Source organism: Rhinolophus ferrumequinum, chromosome 4 (assembly GCF_004115265.2).
Source record: "Rhinolophus ferrumequinum isolate MPI-CBG mRhiFer1 chromosome 4, mRhiFer1_v1.p, whole genome shotgun sequence".
In the NCBI taxonomy this organism is placed as follows: Eukaryota; Metazoa; Chordata; class Mammalia; order Chiroptera; family Rhinolophidae; genus Rhinolophus; species Rhinolophus ferrumequinum.
The window spans coordinates 47,246,148-47,263,844 of record NC_046287.1 but is presented as its reverse complement, the minus strand read 5'-3'; the positions used below and the strand labels follow the sequence as shown (position 1 = coordinate 47,263,844).

The 17,697-nt window shown below is 41.8% G+C and overlaps 1 protein-coding gene across 3 annotated transcripts in view; it reads left to right on the top strand.

The window, feature by feature from the left end:
- Window positions 1-202: 202 nt before the first annotated feature.
- Window positions 203-17,697, top strand: part of FGF14 (fibroblast growth factor 14) — a 600,644-nt gene continuing 583,149 nt past the window's right edge. The window contains exons 1-2 of one of the 3 annotated variants that reach the window (XM_033104274.1): window positions 206-524; window positions 1,033-1,160. In XM_033104274.1, the coding sequence (XP_032960165.1) occupies window positions 1,070-1,160 (91 nt within the window). In that variant the 5' untranslated portion in view covers window positions 206-524; window positions 1,033-1,069. Of the gene's footprint in view, window positions 1,161-17,697 lie in introns of all 3 variants that reach the window. The other 2 variants (XM_033104273.1, XM_033104270.1) reach the window with 2 other exon arrangements.

Genomic DNA, 17,697 nt, shown 5'->3' with positions numbered 1-17,697 from the left:
CAAGCAGCAAGCCAACTCCAGCGGGGCAGAGGAGGGAAGGGTCCAAAGCTGGGGCCGGGTGCTGGCGGTGGGGACTCCAAGAGAGGAAAGAGCGGAGAGACTGCAGTGACACTGCCCTCCCTGGGCGGGTTGAAGCATCTCACTGGTGACGGGTCTGAAAGCACGTGGCTACGTCATGGAAAGCCAGTCTTTTCAATGCAAACTTCAACTCCTCCTCCTCCTCCCTCTAATGCCTGTAACTCACCTCGGAGGCTGGGCGAGGAATCCGGAGGGGAGATTTTCCTCATGCTCACCCCTGCTGGAAACTGGGAGAGTGAGAGGAAGAAGGAAGGGGATCTGTGGCGCTCTCTATCTACTACCGGCCTGACAAGGGGAGGGGGCACCTAGATTTGCATCGTTTCTTCGTGGTGATTGAGAACTGAAGGTTCAATCCGATCCCACTGGGCACTGGCGATTGATTATTTTAAAAATCGACCCTGGGAGAAGGGAGGCTGTGTCTTCGGCTGTCAGACGCGATATCGGAGGTGGTATTGGTGTGTGAGTGTGTGTGCTGTTTTTTTTTTTTCTTTCTTTCTTTTTTTCCCCCTTCTCTCCTAGGGGCTACACAATGGCAGTCTTCTTTCAGTGAGATGAATCCTGCTTTGCCTTCTGCAGACCCACCCATCCTCATAGCGATCAAGTAAAAGGCTATGGTTTTCTCTTTGGGGATCTTTTGTGCATTACTGTTCTCCCTGATTAGTTCTGGTCTCAGTTGGGATTTCTTTGCTTTTTTGTTTGGCTTCATGCTGAAAAAGGATTTCCCCCCCAACCTTTTGGTAATAATCCAGTGGTGATCAAGAGGGATAAATCATTCACCCTGGCCGAAAAAAAACAATCACTGAGAAGTCTCAAAGAAATATACCACGTGAGGGGAAAAAACTGGGAGAAGATCCGGAATATTATCGTTTTTCCTATGGTAAAACCGGTGCCCCTCTTCAGGAGAACTGATTTCAAATTATTATTATGCAACCACAAGGATCTCTTCTTTCTCAGGGTGTCTAAGCTGCTGGATTGCTTTTCGCCCAAATCAATGTGGTTTCTTTGGAACATTTTCAGCAAAGGAACGCATATGCTGCAGTGTCTTTGTGGCAAGAGTCTTAAGAAAAACAAGAACCCAACTGGTAAGCAAAACATGCATCATGTTCTGTTTTTCCTCATAATAACCTGTCTGTTGCTCATTGAGCTAGATCTGCAGTTCAGCTATGCAGGAAGGCAGGGGAAACAGAGAAGGAACCAGGACAGTGTTGCATATAGAGGTGTTGCATGGATAAACAAGTAACAGCTGGATCGGCGTCTGTGAGCCCGAAAACCATTAGCAGCTTCTCTTGGCTGTGACACTTCCATCAGAGAGGGAGGAGGAAACTTTTTTTTGTTTAATGTATTTGGTTGCCGATGTTTGGTGGAATAATGAAGGGCTATGGCTTAAGGTTTTGCCCGAGGCAGATGAAGCTTCTGTAGTTGCCAGGAAAACGAATCGCGAGCTCTTCTGACTTCTGTTGCAGGCTCGGGGACGTAGCTCGGTGCCGAGAACCTGCTCTAGACTTTCCGATTAGCTTGCACAGCAGTCGCCACCCCATACCCTCTCCCCACAGTGAAAGAGGCCCGGTCCCTCGCGGCCCGGCTCCCCGGCCAGCCCCCGCCTCCCTCCCCGGTCTGCTCTCGGTGCCGGAGTATTAAATCATTCCCCAATCTGCCTCCTGCCATCTACCTCCTGCCACTGGTAATATTTGAGCAGGGTTTATGCCTGGGGGGAACCCCAGACCGAGAAGACAAGCCCAGCCCCTCTAATATAAGCAGTTAACAACCCTCCCCTCTTTTAAAAAGCAGTATCAAAGCCCTGCGTTCGGGTCCTAAGGGTGGGATGAGCCCGGCGGTGGTCCCTGTTTCAGCCTCCTGGTGATCATGCGCCCTCATTCCAAAGGGCTACAACAGGGAAACTTGCAGTACATTACATAAGAAATGCAAATGTAGTTGATTCGGGGAGCTGGGTCCCCGGGATTCACTTTCTAATGTCTTAGTCTGAGGCGTTTGGGTGCTGCCGCGGAGCTGTGGACGAACCATCTGGGGAGGCCAGGCTGGAGGGCTGCGTGGCGGCGGCGGCGCGCCGGCGAGAAGGCTGGGTTCAGCCAGTCCGTGAGGCGTGCGCGCTGGCCTCGGGGGTGTGTGGCGTCACCCGGCTAGGTTCCGGCTGGGGAGGAACCCGGGGCCGGGTGTTTGTGTCTGGGGCGGCATTGGGGGGCGGGGCGGGGGCCGGGCAGTCCTGCAGTGGCAGCCGGGGCGCAGAAGGCTTCTGACGCCGGCACTGCGGTGTAGTAGATCATGGCTCCCCACCGCCGCCCTGTCACCCGGAGCTCCGCCGGGGGCCGCGTTGGCACCAGGAATCCCAGCCGTTGGGCAGCAAGTGGCTGCTATCTCTCTGCCTCCAAACCTCGCAAATGCAGGGTAGATGGGGCGGCGCGCTCCGAGGGGGCTGCGCCTGCGGGAGTCCTGTGCGAGAGCAGGAGGAGCTGGCGTGGGTGGGCGGGGATGGAGGCGGTGGGTGTGGAGGCTGAGCACCCTGTGAGGCACCTACGGCTACCACAGAAAGGAACCTGCGAGTCGTTAGACGGTCCAAAGGGGGAGATGCTCGAGTGCTGGAGGAGGACGCCTGGCTGTCGCCCCCAGCTAGGAAGTTTGGGTGGCTCTGGAGACTCTGGGAGTAGCCTCTGGCTGCCCGCGGGTGCGGTGCTGCAGTGGGCTGTGTGCCTCTGTCCTGGAATTCTCCTCCCTGTGCTCCAGCTCTACCCGCTTTCCAACTGTCCCGCTCTGTTCATCTTCTCCTCCACCCCTCTCCCCCTGCCTCTTTCCCACCTCCTCCATCCCGTTCCTCCTCTTCCTCCTCCATCCCCTGTCCTTTTACCCTTCTCTCTCAACTCTTCAGCATTTAGCAACTCTGAAATAATACCACCATCCAGAGCATTGTCCAAGGAGAAAGCAGTGTTGTCACCCTACCATCCGCATTTCCAATTCAGCTATGAGGTGGACTCCAGCCCTGGCATCCAGCCCAACACTTGCTGATGCCTTGATCACACCTAGATGTGCAACACTATTATCTCACAAGTTCATGTGAAGACCCTTTTTGCAAGACTTCCCAAAGTGGGACAAGTCAAGGGCTGCAGTGGAAGGGGAGGGCTTACTCCTTCACACAGTAAAAACCAGGTCTTTGAGGCCTTCTTGTGTCCTTCTCTGAAAAGATTTAGCCCCCTTCTGAGAAAAGGATACTGTAACAGCATTTATTAAAAGACTGGGCCATTTGTCTAGGGATCTTGAAGTCAGTCCCTCCATAGTACTGGAGAGTGGGGAATAATTCAGCATGGAACAGTAAGTTTCCTCACTGGTCTTTATAATTGTTTTTTAAAGCAATTTTACTGGAAACACTAATTTTCCCCAATACTCGTGATGCAAGATCTTTCTATTACACTGCCCCACCCCACCAACTTTCATCTCTCTGGAATAAAGTAGATTTTTTTTCTTCCAAGGCGTTTTGGAAGGTGTCAAACAAATGACAAATTATTTTTAGAGCAATTTATTTTGCAGCTTATGAATGCTGAAGTACTTGGGTATGAATTGATGGGTTAACTAAAAGTGTGCTAACCACATCACCACGTATTCTAATGAGATAGTTTAATCCTAGATTGACAGGGTTTAGAGTTCCAACCTGGGAGTTGGAGCATTTTGTAAATTATTTTTAAAATGGGACATTAATGTGTCACTTATTTATCTCACTTCCTAAAACATTTGCTTTTTGAGCTTGAATCAAACCCATGCCTAACCACTCCCTTTCAGTATTATAGTTGGTGAATTCCATTCTCCTTCTGCTATTAACATGAAACCTAAAATCATTTGCAGGTTTTTGATCCCAAGATAGCAGTACAACTAAGAAGTTAATTGGGTAATTAAAATAAAACAAAGACTACAATCCTCTTGACTGTTAAAACCAAAAAGAACAGATTGACTTCTACCGGTTATGTTATCTTAAACCTAAGTGAAGACAACTGGTTTCAAATGAAGAAGCTTGGCAGAATACCACCAAATAGCAGTACTAGGATCATGAATTTGGTGCAAAGATGTCTTATTAGATTAATGTATCTCCCCAATCTTTGCAGATTATAAAATAATATGCTGATTATTCCCAATTCTTTAAATTGTCAACAGGTGTAGGTAGTTTGGTAAAGGGTTTCTGGGAGCACTTTCAGAGCACTGCTATCAGGTTGGTATGAAAATAAGCAGCTAAGAGAGCCATGAACTTACGGGCAAAGTTATTCATTTACCCAAAAGTTATTAATCAGTATTTAAATAAGGAATGTTAATTAATTACTTGTTTGTAGTTGTTTTTACATAGAATATGAAGATTATATTTGCACAATATGTGCTTTGTAAAATAAATTGCAATAGCTTAGAAATTCTAGCTATAAATTTACTATCTTCATAAAAATGAACAATATCTCACAATATACCTATTACCGGAGAAACACACACACACACACACACACACACGTCCTACTTTCCGCTACTTTTCTAGCAGAGTAATAGCTATATGTTTAGAATAAATGTCACCTTCTTCAACTTTCACTGTATGAGTTATGCAAGGTGACTGACTGTATTTTAGGCAATGGGTCCCTATCATTAGATAGAAGGAATAAGTTCAAGGCACTAATTTTACCTAGAGGAGGGCTTGATATGTTTCTTTAAACGAGCAATGATAGTTTGGACTGGTCAATGTTTATCACAGGCCAGTTTGAGAAATAATCTAGTTTATTGAACTTTAAGTGACAGCTGCTAAGGAAAGACACGCAGTTGGGGAAAAAAAGTCCATAATAAAGATAAAAACACAAGTCATGTCATGGATATCTCTTCAGACACATAATGTACAAAAAGCAAAGGAAGCCACAGACCCTCAAAATACATACATCCACTCAACGACACACCAAACTTTCATGGATAGGATTTTGGAAAGCACAGATTTTAAGACACATTGTAATCAAAGTTAATTTTATTGAGTACCAGTGTTAGCAGCAAGGAGGGTAGGAAGCAGATGCTCTAGACCTACTTCTGCAGAGCATATTTAGAAAATCGCACACACTCGAGGCCCTGAGTGTTTCCTTTTCTGAACTCAGTCTCCCTCTCTGCCATGTAATTTTGACATAAAACAGGCAGGGCTTGATAGAATTCATTGGCACTTTTTCTATTTCCTACTTGCTTGGTGTCTTTCAGCTCTACTTTTGCCTTTCATTAAGCTGTCTTAGGTGCCCAAACACCTGCTATGTCACTGTTACTCATTTCAATATATGTTATTCTTTTAAAGCTCCTTTCTTTACATTGAGGGCTGTCATGGTGTTTAGAAGTGAGAAAATAGGGAGAGAGGGAAGAAAAAAGATAAGCATTTTTTATTCCTTCTTCTCAGCCTGCCTTCTCTTCCCAGGTTCCTGTAGGGCTGGGTGAGCCACAAGTGGGCCACCAACCCTGAATTTCTAAACTCTGAGCATATATTAGTGGAGACATCAAATTCAGTTTGCATGGCTGGAACACCATACAGGTGTAAGTTCTTCTTCTAACATGCTTGTCTTTAGAGTGGGATTTCATGTAGTATGAGTTGACCTTGGACTCCATCCCGGAAGCTTTAATTACTGAAGTAGCTAAATGAGTTTTGCAGAGCAGTGCCACTCCATGAACCAAAGAGTGGCATTTTAGATAGGCTTTCAAGTATTGACTTGGTGGGAGAGTGGATTTTTCTTTTTTGAAATTTACATCCAAGTTAACAAGTTTGAAATCCAATACATGATCAACTAAACTTGGTTTAGTTTAATGTTGAAGATGACTTTGGCTATACCCATTTCTAGCCTGTTCTCATCTTAGACAGCATCCATAACATCCATTCAAATGATGCATTGCTTTTAGAAGGTGCTAAAGCTAATTCTATACTATATTTCACTTTTCCCACAGGCAACCATTCCTTTAAAAATGTTCACAGTCTTCTGTGTTTTAGCAACACAAACATTGGGGACTTTTATGAAGTGTTGTTATACATATGGTAACAAGGACAACCAAAGTTTTCACTCCTTTGCATATTTTGGCATTGTAATTCATTCAATAGACTCATAAGCTTTCTATAAATACTATGTAGATGTCTCAAAATGGAAGCATTTATTCAAAATAGTTTCTTATGTCTGAAGGGGAAACAGTTGGGATGTTTGAATGGTGTATTTGAAGCATTACATTGTCCCTATATTATTGATAAAACCTTTGAGCCCAAGTTGTACCATCACCGGGAGGGACTGTATATGAGGGAAATACCTACTGACACCTGCCCTGCACCATAGTTTGTGTAGTATCCCTTAGGATTTTAGTTTGTGTATCATACCACATTTAGTTATAAGAGTTGAACCTGAGCCCTGAAAGGCAGGGAATTTTCTGAGGGAGATTTCTCAGTTCCTCCATATGCCTCTAGGCTAATGTTTTTGCTGTTTTGACTTTTAAGGACCCAATATGTCCTGATGTTTTTTTCTGTATATTTCCCTAGCTGCTACAAACTAATTTCCTGCTTTGGTCAGAATGTAAAAGGTAGGTTGATGAAGGCAAGGGAAGTTGAAAGGAAGAATTCTTAGGGCCTCCCTAAACATGAAGGCAAAAAGGAGGCATAATGCAGACACGTTTATAAAGAACACTAAAGTTTTAATCTAGTCTACTAACACCGTCTAAGAAAGTCACCTGACAATTGTTGGGCACTATTGCTTTTATCACTGTTCCCTGACAAAATCTTTAGTTACAACACAGCAGGATTTTAATATGTTTTAATTAAATGAATTATTAGTTAGAAATATGGTTCTCTGAGAAAGTTAACTTCACTTTTGGCACTCTCAGCCTTTAAATAGCAAATGTTAGGGGACCTAAGGTTCCCTCTGCAAGAACCCTATTCATTTTCTTTTCTAGTCTTTTTATTTTTCTTGAAAAGGAAGACATTCCCCCAAAACAGTTGAGTGTTCTTTTCTGTTATGTACTCCTTTCTCTTAAGATGGTAACTTGGACCCTCCCTTGTGGCATTTTGTTGTTGTTCAGAGGGCAGCACCTAAAGAGCCTCTAGTTCCAGTTGCTTTGAAAGGAGGTGCTCCCCTCCCTTAATACCTTGCCTTTTTTTCCTTCAGTTTTAGAGCAGTCATCTTCAAACTGGGTAGCTCCCTGCACTTCCCACACCACACTGATCTATTTAGCGTCCTCCTTTCTGAGCCACTGTCAAAGGTGGAGGGCGCTGGGCCGCTGTGGCTTCGGGCTAGGAGGCGCGGAGTTTGTGGCAGAGACGACGTTTGGCAGAGTGCACCGCTTGGGGCAGAGACCGGCTTTCCAGCGCAGCTGTCATAATTTGTTTTCTGCAAGCCAACCGCCGGCTACCTCTGCGGCTCCATCTCCTTCCTTCCAGAAGTTGAGCCCTTAGGTGATCCAACCAAAGCAGGGTTGGGAGTCTGCCTAACTGAACCCTGAAGGGAGAGGACACCAAGGCTAAGCGTGCTCTTCCTCCGGGTGTGACCCGTAGCCCGTGCCCGGGGGACCCGGCCACCACGCGCGCTTCCCGCCTCCGAGAGCCGGGGGTTACGCTGCGCAATGCGGCGGAAGCGGCCCGCCCGAGCCGCCATAACGCGGGAAGTTTATGTTGCTACAGAGATGACCTCTGACCTTGGGGGTCCTATGGGGTCTAGGCTGCTGGCGCAGCAGTTGCTATGGAAACCACAGGGCCGAAAGCTGCGGTGCTGGCGTGCCACTGTGCGGGACTCGGCAGGGCCCCTAATACTGAGCTTGTTTGAGGTCCACAAGGCTGTCGTCCACGCAGTGGCGCCCCCCTGCGTCACGGGGCCAAAGGACTGCGAAGGAGTTTGGGTCCAGCCCACAGGTGGCTGCCTGCACTCGCTCGTCCTCCAGCTGGTTCCAGGGCTTAGGTAGAGGAAAAGGGACTGGGCCAGAGGAGGGATCTGGCTTGCTCAGGACTGGGAGAGGATGAGCAAGTGTGGTCTGTTTCCCTACGGGGCTGGCTGGAGGACCAACGCTGGCTGCTGAAGTTCTCTGGGCCTCAGTATGAAGGACTTTGATGACAATAATCTCAGTCAGCCTCAGCCCTCGTCTTCTAGGCTTCTGTAACTTTCCACCCAGTCTGGACTCTAAGTGAACTTTTCTCTTTTCTCTGTGTCTCTCCTGTACTATGTTCAACGCACTTAAATTGTATTCTAAAATCAGACTTACAGAGACGAAGGGCCACCTTAGGGATCATAAAAAACCTGCTCCTTTCAGAGGTGTGGCAACTCCTTCACAGTGGAGGAAGTGACTATTCCAAGAGCCAGTTTTGAATTGTAGACACAAACATAGCAGCTTTAAACCTTGGAAGAATAAACAGGTCATATTTTACTGGTGATACTACTAAAAGCTCTTCATGCAGTTTATAGAGTGTGTGCTTGGTGCTGAAACAGATAGCATTCCATTATATCCATTATATTCCCTTTATATTATTTTCCTATATCTAAATATTTTTTGGGGGGGAGGAGTCTATCTACATTGGCTTGTTTTTCCTTTTATCATCGTTGGACTATCAGGAGGAAAAAAAATCACAAGGGATAAAAAAATCACAAGTGTTTTAAATCTTCAAAAAAAAATCATTGTAAGTTTAGAAATTGAAAGAGACTATTTTGAGGGCACGATGATGAAAAACTCACTAGTTTATAAAAGGACAGCTGGATCCAAATTGTATTTCTGGCAGATGGAATAAATTAAGGTTACCTGCACAGGCAGCTCTAAACTTTTAGACGATTTTTTCATTGGCCTAGTTTCCAAATAGCCATTTCCCTCCTGATAAGAATTACCTTCCTGAAGTTTGTATTTCAGAGAGATGGCCTCAGTTCCTAGGGAAGATTGGATAGAACATTTACATCGCAAAGGCACAGGGAAAGAATGCAAGTTGCTCCCAGAAGGATTTTTGTTTCTTAAATCCAGAATTTGACAATACCTACATGCCTTTATAGATGAATAGGGGAGTGTTGAGATTGCTAAATCTCAACAGATAGATGGACTTTGAATTGCTTTTAGAGCTGAATTTCTGTTCTTGTAAAGATTCAATTTATGACAGTTGTTTTTAATTTCTCAAAGAATTGGATTGTAACCTGTATGCCATCAAAGGACTGGCCACCCATCCAACTACATTATCTTCTATTTGCTTCTTTAGATCAGGGAGAAGATATTCAACTAGGATGAAAATCAAAAGATTCCTGTATTCTAGATTTAGAGCTATTTGTCTTTGGAATATTTTTCTTTCCCCTTGGGCACATAGTTTTATTTAGCTCAGCAGAGAAAGCCTAAAAAAATGGTTCTATTAGGCTCTGAATATCAGCTTCCAATTAAGCTAACTTCTAACCATAGTGCTACTTAAAAAAAAAGAAAAATCCTTTCAAATATCTTGTCAGGTTTCAGCTGGGACAAATAGTAAATACTCCTGGCATTACAGAACAATCTGTTGTACACAAGAGGTGTCCCTAAAGAAGATACAAAAGATACCACCCTCCCAAGATCGAGAGCCACTCCCAAAGAAAGCCAAAAGAGACTTAGACAATTCCCCTGAGAGCTGGCAATAATCACTAGGACATTAGCCACAAATGGAGTGCAGCCATATCTAACTGCAAATGGAGTGAAGCTGTTTGGTCCCATTACTGTTTGGCCATATTTTGGGGGCTCTCACCCTGACAGTTGTCAAGGTAAGTTCTCAGGACACAAAATGCAACAAACATGAAGGCAATAGCTCTCTGTCCCTGGGAGAGAAAGGGTCAGTAACAAATAGGTCTTGGAAAAGAAGGGACAATGTGAAATTTTACCTTCCTCTCTGGACTGGGCATTACAGACAGTTCTAGAAGAGCTGAGTCTGGTAAGAATTCTTACCCTGTGCTCACTTCTGTCAGTTTTATCAGGATCCCATCTGCAGGCTCTGGTGTGAGTGGTATTTAAAGTGGAGCTCCTGTATCTACCAGAATTTGGTAAGGTTTTTCATTGAAAAAATTTCAGTTTCCCCTTGGCTGTTTAGCCATTTACTGGAGAATCCCTCAGAATCCTGTTAACCCTGAGAGGGGTCCATATGGGGACCATCCTTTGAGGATAGATATTGGGGTCAGTAACTTGATGGACTTTTGTTTATGGTCTTGTAGTCTCTTCAGAGTGGAAAGGCAATTTACATAGAGGATTAGTAGACTGTGAGTACTGAGGTCAAGGATGATAGAGGAGAGTATTCTTTGTTTTAGGTACCTCTTGTGTCCTTAATTTTTCTTTAGCCCTTTGTAATTAATCGTTTAATAAAGCTATTTTGGAATCTTTAAGACTTGTAGAGGCTTCTATGGCAATTAAAATAGGTATCCCAGTCTGTTTGTTTGATTTGGGAACCCTCACTTTCAAGTGCACTTATTAAATGAACAATCTTGTCTAAAAGAAACTTCCCCATAATGACCATTGTAATTCTAGGTTGTCTTAATAAGATTTTGCCATTTTTGTAGATACCTACAGCTTCCAGGATCACAGTTCTCAGACATAAACAGGTGGCATGCTTAGTTTTTTGAAACTTGAGGATTCCCCCTTCTTTAGCTACGCCTTGGGTCTCTTGGAGCCAAATTAATACTTAGGAGGGATGTGCTGCTGGGTTAGAGATTTTGTGGTGTTTTACAGCATACTTCATTGCATGGAATTTTTTTTTGATGTTGGTTGGCAACCTAGTGTTGATCTAATTTGTTCCGTGACCAATTTATTGTAGTATAGGAGTGTTAGAGTTAGGGGTGAGCACTCTAAGAGCTTTTAAGGCTCAGCCCTTGTCCAGCAATTTTGTGGCTTTGGTTTCCGAGATTCCCATTAACAACACATCTATAATTCCTTTCATGAGATTTCTTTATGGTGGCATATTGACTTTTAATAGATTTTGATGTGCTGTTGGTCAGAAATGTCCGAATTTCTTATCTTACTTAATTTCTCTAAGTTCCCTAACTTTTTATGGTATGGGCTAAACTTGAGACTTTGTGAGTCCCCTAACAGCTGCCGTCTTGCTTTCATTTGTTTGAAGGGTACCCAGTTTTCTTCCTTGAAATAAGCTTCTCTAATTCAACTAGAATGAATTTCTGGCTGCCGGTGCATACTTCCTGAGACTTGTAAGGACCTCCTGAATGTGCCTACCTTGTAGATGAAGTTGGCCTTAAATGTGATGGTGCACTGTCTTATCATGAAAATCTGGAGTATCTCACACCCCAGTTTCCCACTTGGAAGGATTAGGACAGACAAACTTGAAGAGTTCAGAACACAAAATAAGCTGAATTTGGTCTGATTGGTCTGAGAGAAGTTTATCAGAGATCCCTAAGAGGGGCCAAAGTGGCAGCAAATGAAAAGGGCTCTGTGGGTACCTTCACCAGCATCGAGGAGCCATCCCCAGAATCTTCAGCAGTTGTTTGTATACCATCTTTTTGCCAGAACTGTCAATTGACTCAATTGACAAAACTACAACCAGTTAGTAACAAGTTTGATGTCTTTTATTCAAGGGAAAACAATCCATGGACTGGGGAAGTACAGTGCCCCACAAGCAGTAGAGCACTCTTTCCTGAGAGATTTTGGGCAAGAACAAGTTTGTTTATAGAGTACAGTATGTTAGAAGAGGCAACATGATTGGTTAGGAGGTCAGGATTTCCTTATAAGGTTAGCAGGTCCTATTTTCTAGGGTAAGGTAGGCCATCTAATCTGAGTTGGAGGATTGTGATTGGTGTATGTTAGGTTTGCTTGACAGGTATTTCCCATTAAGTGCAGGATGACTTAAGTTTAGATTTGTGACATTGACCAGGCCACTGGGGTGGCCTCCATTTTGTGGGTCCATAAATTGCCAATTAACTTTATTAGTAGTCAAGAACAGATCACCTGTTCTGTTCTGTGACATGGTCAGATTTACCCTTTAGACAATCATATGGCTACAGTGTGAAAAATAGTTTTGAGTGGAGCACGATTAAAGGTAGAAAGGCTACAGAGGAAGCAAGTGAAGTAGAAGTGGTGAGGTCCAAAATAAGACAGGGCTGGTGAGGAAGTGGAGTCTAAATATCTCAGTGGCCAGTTTGAATTTAGGAAGGAAGGAGAGGGAGCAGTCTAGAATGTTCTGACCACCGGGTTTTGATTTGGACAACACCTGTTGATCCTGATTCACTGACCATTTTGCCAATAGAACACCCCGTCTCCTTGAAACACAGAGTAAAAACTTGGCTTTCTTCAGAATGCTCATATTTAAGGGGCTGTGGTAGGTTTTAATAAGAAGTAGAAAACTTTAAGTAGTTTCTCTTTCTAGATCAACATTTAAATAGGCAATTCTAGGTGAGTTGCTCAGGGATAAAGAGTTCTTTTTCTTGACTTCAAACATGGAAATACTTAGGGCTGGAAAATTTGCATTACAATAAAGATAAGTCAAAAATTTCTTATTATGATAATATACCATTCTTTGTCAATAGTATACGGTTTTGTGCAAAATACTTTGTTCAGTTTGAGGATTCAAGTAGTGGAATTAAAAACTTAGATTAACTACTTGAGTTTGGGAAGAAAAGAGAAGAACGTGTGAACTTTACTGAATTTACATATGTAAGTGTATGCACCTGCTTTTTAGATAAAAATAAATGTAGTTGTATTTAAAATGACTCCCCTTGCCCCATAACATTTTGTTATCTGTGCTCTTATAGTGGATCACTGAAGTGAGTGGTAACCTCTTCTGTAATGCTACCTCTTAGATAAAGTGTAGTTTGCGAGGGATTGTAATCTCTGTTCTTTACGCTTCCTGTGTGGAGTACATAATATACTGTTGTCGTACTTTAAAAAGGAAGAAAAGTGAAAATAAGAAGGCTTAAATACCAAAACAATTGTAAGGTTTAAAAAAATGTTGTTTAAAAATAGCCACTTATTTCAAAGTCTGAAACTCATCTTCTTTGGCTGTGTTACTGTTGTACAACCGGTGTTGTAATTCTTAAGCAAAGAAAGGACTCTGTTTTCCAGGAGGCCTGAGTCAGTTTTCTAACTACTCAGTAGTCACCATCATTTTGCCTCAATATTTTACTTGTGGGGCAGACTGAAAACAGCAATGCTTTTTCCTTTATTATCCAAGGCTTCACTTGTGTCCTAGGAATTTACATTTCTCATTAATTTAATTTTTTTTCTCTTACTTTTAAATTGTTCACTGACATGCCAATTAAATGACATAAAATTCCTCATGTCAGACATATAATAATGGATATAAAATATTAGAAATACTTTTAATGCAATGGATGCTAGATGTTAGGAATATTTTAATGATGCAGTAACACAAATTTAAAAAAATTAATAAGGAATAGAAAATTTGCATCATCATTGTTTATTATTTATTTTTTCTTTCCTAAGTATATTTTCTTTTAAAATCTTTGGAATAATGTTACAGAACACAGCGCTGCGGAGAGAACACGTGTACCCCTATGGTACACATGCTTTTTTATAGGGACATTAACCATGGGCATACATGCTAAAAGATGGAGTGTGGCCTGCTCTGTGGAGCCATGAAGTCTGGTCAACTCTGTTCTGACTTCTTGTCGTTTGCTTCAGCAAAATACTTTTCCATCACTGAGAAGTCACCCCTTTGTCCCACTCTTCTATATTTGTACTATCACACTCCAGATTTTGTCCTTTTACATATTTCCTCTAGTTATGTCTTTCAAAAGTTTTGTCATCAATTTACTCTTCAGGCAAGGTTGGGATTAGAATTCAATTGGATTTTCAACTTTCACATGCATTGTATACTAGGGAAACAAGGCAAAAAAAAAAAAATGCTAACAATGCAGTTGTCAGTATGTAAATGGGACATATATGTCCGAACTTTTGTCTGAACAGACATTTGTCTGAACTTGAGTAGCATTTATTTGACTTAATTTCTTTCTTTCTGTGCTTCACATAACATGTAAAAAACCGTGATGTGGATCTATTGCTTTAACTGGGTTATCTAATGATTTTGGAGTGTTATTATAAGTAAATTTTTCACCTACTATTCCCACTAATGAATGTACATTAAACTTACTAGATTTTAAAAAAGTGTGTTGCTCTTCTGCTTTAACAGAAACATTGAATTATTTTGAATCCTGTATTATCATTATCTCTGCTCTAAGTAAGTAATAACAACAACTAATCTTTAGAGAACACGTTCTACGTAATAGGTGCTTTACCTATATTACCTAATTCAGTCATCAAAACTACCAGTAGGAACTTTTGTTATACTTATGTTAAAAAGGATGAAGTCCAGGCCTGAAGAGGTTACTGAAGTTGCCTGATGGCACTCAGCTAGTGACTGAAATATCTGGATAAAAACCCAAGTGATCTTACTCCAGAGGGCATACTCTTAAATCCCTGTATTGCGCTGCCTCTCTAAAGATGTTCAAAGAATGGATGCGAAAGTGGCCAGTATTGTCTTAGTGTTTCTGTGAATCATTATGTCCTGAAACTAAAAGGGATTGCAACATAGTCAATGTTTAGATGTTTAGAACTTGTAATGCTTTTTAATTGAACACAAACACATTAAACACATTGCTTAGTTGTAGCATTTGATGTCCTTTGACGACTGTGTGTATCCTTGTAACTGCTATACCAATCAAGATATAGAACACTCCTGTCACTCCAGAAAACTCCCTCTTGCTTCCATTTAGTTCCTATCCATACCTCCTCTAAGAAACAACAACCATTCTGATCTCTCTTACTTTACTTTAGCCTGTAGTAGAACCTCATACCATTAAAGCATGGCATCCTCACACTTTTGAATTCACTTCATTCACTTAACATAATGTTTTTGAGATTCACCCATGTCATTGTATGTTAGGTGTGTAGAATTTGATATGGTAGCTTCTGTTTTCTTTTGTAAACTAGAAACTCCTAATTGAATGGACTCACTTAATATGCAGAAATTGTCCAAAACTACGGAGAGTTTGAGAGTTGACCCAGCTTCCAGGCTAACAAGTTATTTTGCTTCAATTACATAGAAGCTGGATGAAGACAAGAGATTCCTGGGTCAGAGATAATGGGCTGTATTAGTCAGGGCACAGCAGGCAGCATGAGCTTTATGTTCCCATCAATTCTCCTGGTCTCTAAATCCCCCAGGAGCAATACTGCGTGGCCCAGATTTATGCTTGCACATAGTGGGTTTGTGTAATGGCTGAGACACTCTGAGTTCAGGCAAGCCCCATATTTTAAGGAGTTTCTAGCAAAGCTGTCCAACCTTTGTCTTGCAGGGAGGCATTACCTTGATTATCCTGGTCAGGAAACAACTCTGTTTTCTAATTTGGAAGGAGGTACTATTTTTGCAAAGATAGTCTGAGACATAGCTGTTATAAGACATGCAGAAAGCCCATGGATACGTTGTCACTTAAATGTGTTTCTGCAAAGCAATCTTTTCTCCCCTTTCTATTTCTCTCAGGACTGCCATTCTTATTGTTCCAAACATGGACTTAGTCTATAGAAAAATATCAGCTATTTGGAAATTTAAAAATGATCCTGAGTTTTTTTTTAGAAGATACACATTATCCAATACTATACAGTAAAGTTGACAGCATTTATTAAATAACTAATATGTGATTAATTCCATGTTAGCTACTGGGAGATATTTAAAACATTCTGTAAGGATTTGGTCATGGCCCATGAGTACTTAAGCTAAGTGTACAGAAAAATACTAGAAATGAGAAAGAGTTTTGAACAACTGAAGACTACTGGAGTGCTGTAGAGGACCCAACTGTGATATAAGGGGAAGAAAGAAATTGTTTCGAGACGTGTGACTTGAGCTGACTCTTGAATGCATTTTTTAGTTGGCAGGAGAGATAAGTATATTTTTGGCAAGGGGAGTAGTGTGAGTGAAAGTCAAAGGCTGAGTGAAAGGTACATGTTTGGGTATTTGTGGGAATGTTAAAGGAATCATATTATGAAGGATTAGAGGAATTGTAACTTGAAGTCCAAAAGCCTGGCAGAGGAGTTAGATTGGATGTGGTAAACATGAGTGCATTAGAGAACATTTCCAGAATGGGGAGTGACATGCTTGAGAACTGCTCTACTACATTTGGAAAGTATAACATTGTGGGAGGGGTAGTACTGAGAGGAGGGAGAGATTCCATAATAAGAAAACAATCAAGTGAAAATGTCCTTTCATTAGTTGGAGATGGGAAACAGGAACCCAGATAAAAGGATGGTTCTTCTGAGTATGGCAGAATATGGGCCCATGAAAAATTGCCCACCAGTTGGGAAGGGATAAACTGAAGGTGCAAGGAGAAATCATGGAGCAGGAAGGGCACTGCTTCCTTTGAACTTTGAAAGATGGCTGAAACGAAAGGTGTATATGAGAGTTGTGGGAATCATTGTAGAGACTCATGGGAAGGTGGCCTCAATCTACTCCTAGAAGTCATAGATGATTTGTTGAGAATGAGGCAGAAAATGTAGCTATATGCTGTTGACAGTTACATGTAGTTAACAGATGAGCATATATCATATTTTCTTACATAATTTGAGGCCACTTCATAGTTAAAATTCTGTTGTTCTGGTGGTTTTATTGGCTTTCTAAATAAGGGAGAATAGTTTCCAATACTTGCTTCAAGGTGTAGTATTAAACAGCTTTGTAATACTTTGGTACTTGTGGCAGCAGCAGTTTCTTTGCACAACTAGGAAGGACTAAAAATGTCACAAGCTATTTGGATACAAGGAATTGTTTAACAACTTTGTTTTCTACATTTTTTTCCTTTTATAAGAATCACATTTTTTTTTTCCCTACAAGAATCCTGATATACTGTTCTGGCTCTAGTAGTGGACATATGTTTTAGTAACTCTTTTTTTTTGTTGTTGTTGTTTTTTAGGGGAACAGGACTTTATTGGGGAACAGTGTGTACTTCCAGGACTTTTTTCCGAGTCAAGTTGTTGTCCTTTCAATCTTAGTTGTGGAGGGTACCATTCAGCTTCAAGTTGTTGTCCTTTCAGTCTTAGTTGGGAGGGCGCAGCTCAGCTCCAGGTCCAGTTGCCGTTACTAGTTGCAGGGGGCACAGCCTACCATCCCTTGCGGGAGTCGAACTGGCAACCTTGTGGTTGACAGTCCACTGGCCCATGTGGGAATCCAACCGGCAGCCTTCGGAGTTAGGAGCATGGAGCTCTAACCGCCTGAGCCACCGGGCCGGCCTGTTTTAGTAAGTTGATGATCATTAGTAGATTAAGGATTAGTGGAGAGATTCATTAAGGAATACTTTGCTACAAGCACAACTTTTGGAAATTAATTTTGATTCCTTTTTGTTACAAAATTTGAGTTGTGTTTTAGGGGGTCAATATCTGTCTCTTGGATGTCTTAATGTTTAAGAATGCCACAAAATTTATAAAATGATATTTTAAGAAAAATCCTTTTTGTTAAAATAAGAACAAATATCAAATTATTAATGGCTATTCAAACTTTACAAAATGTAACTAGCAGCAGTTTCATTTTCTTTGATTTAGAACTAGGATTCTTAATAGAGATGACAGTTTATAAGATTGATATTTACAGGGCCACAGGCATAATTCACACAAGATGGGGAAGGAGGTCATTTTAGGTGGTGAGAACAGTAGTAGACA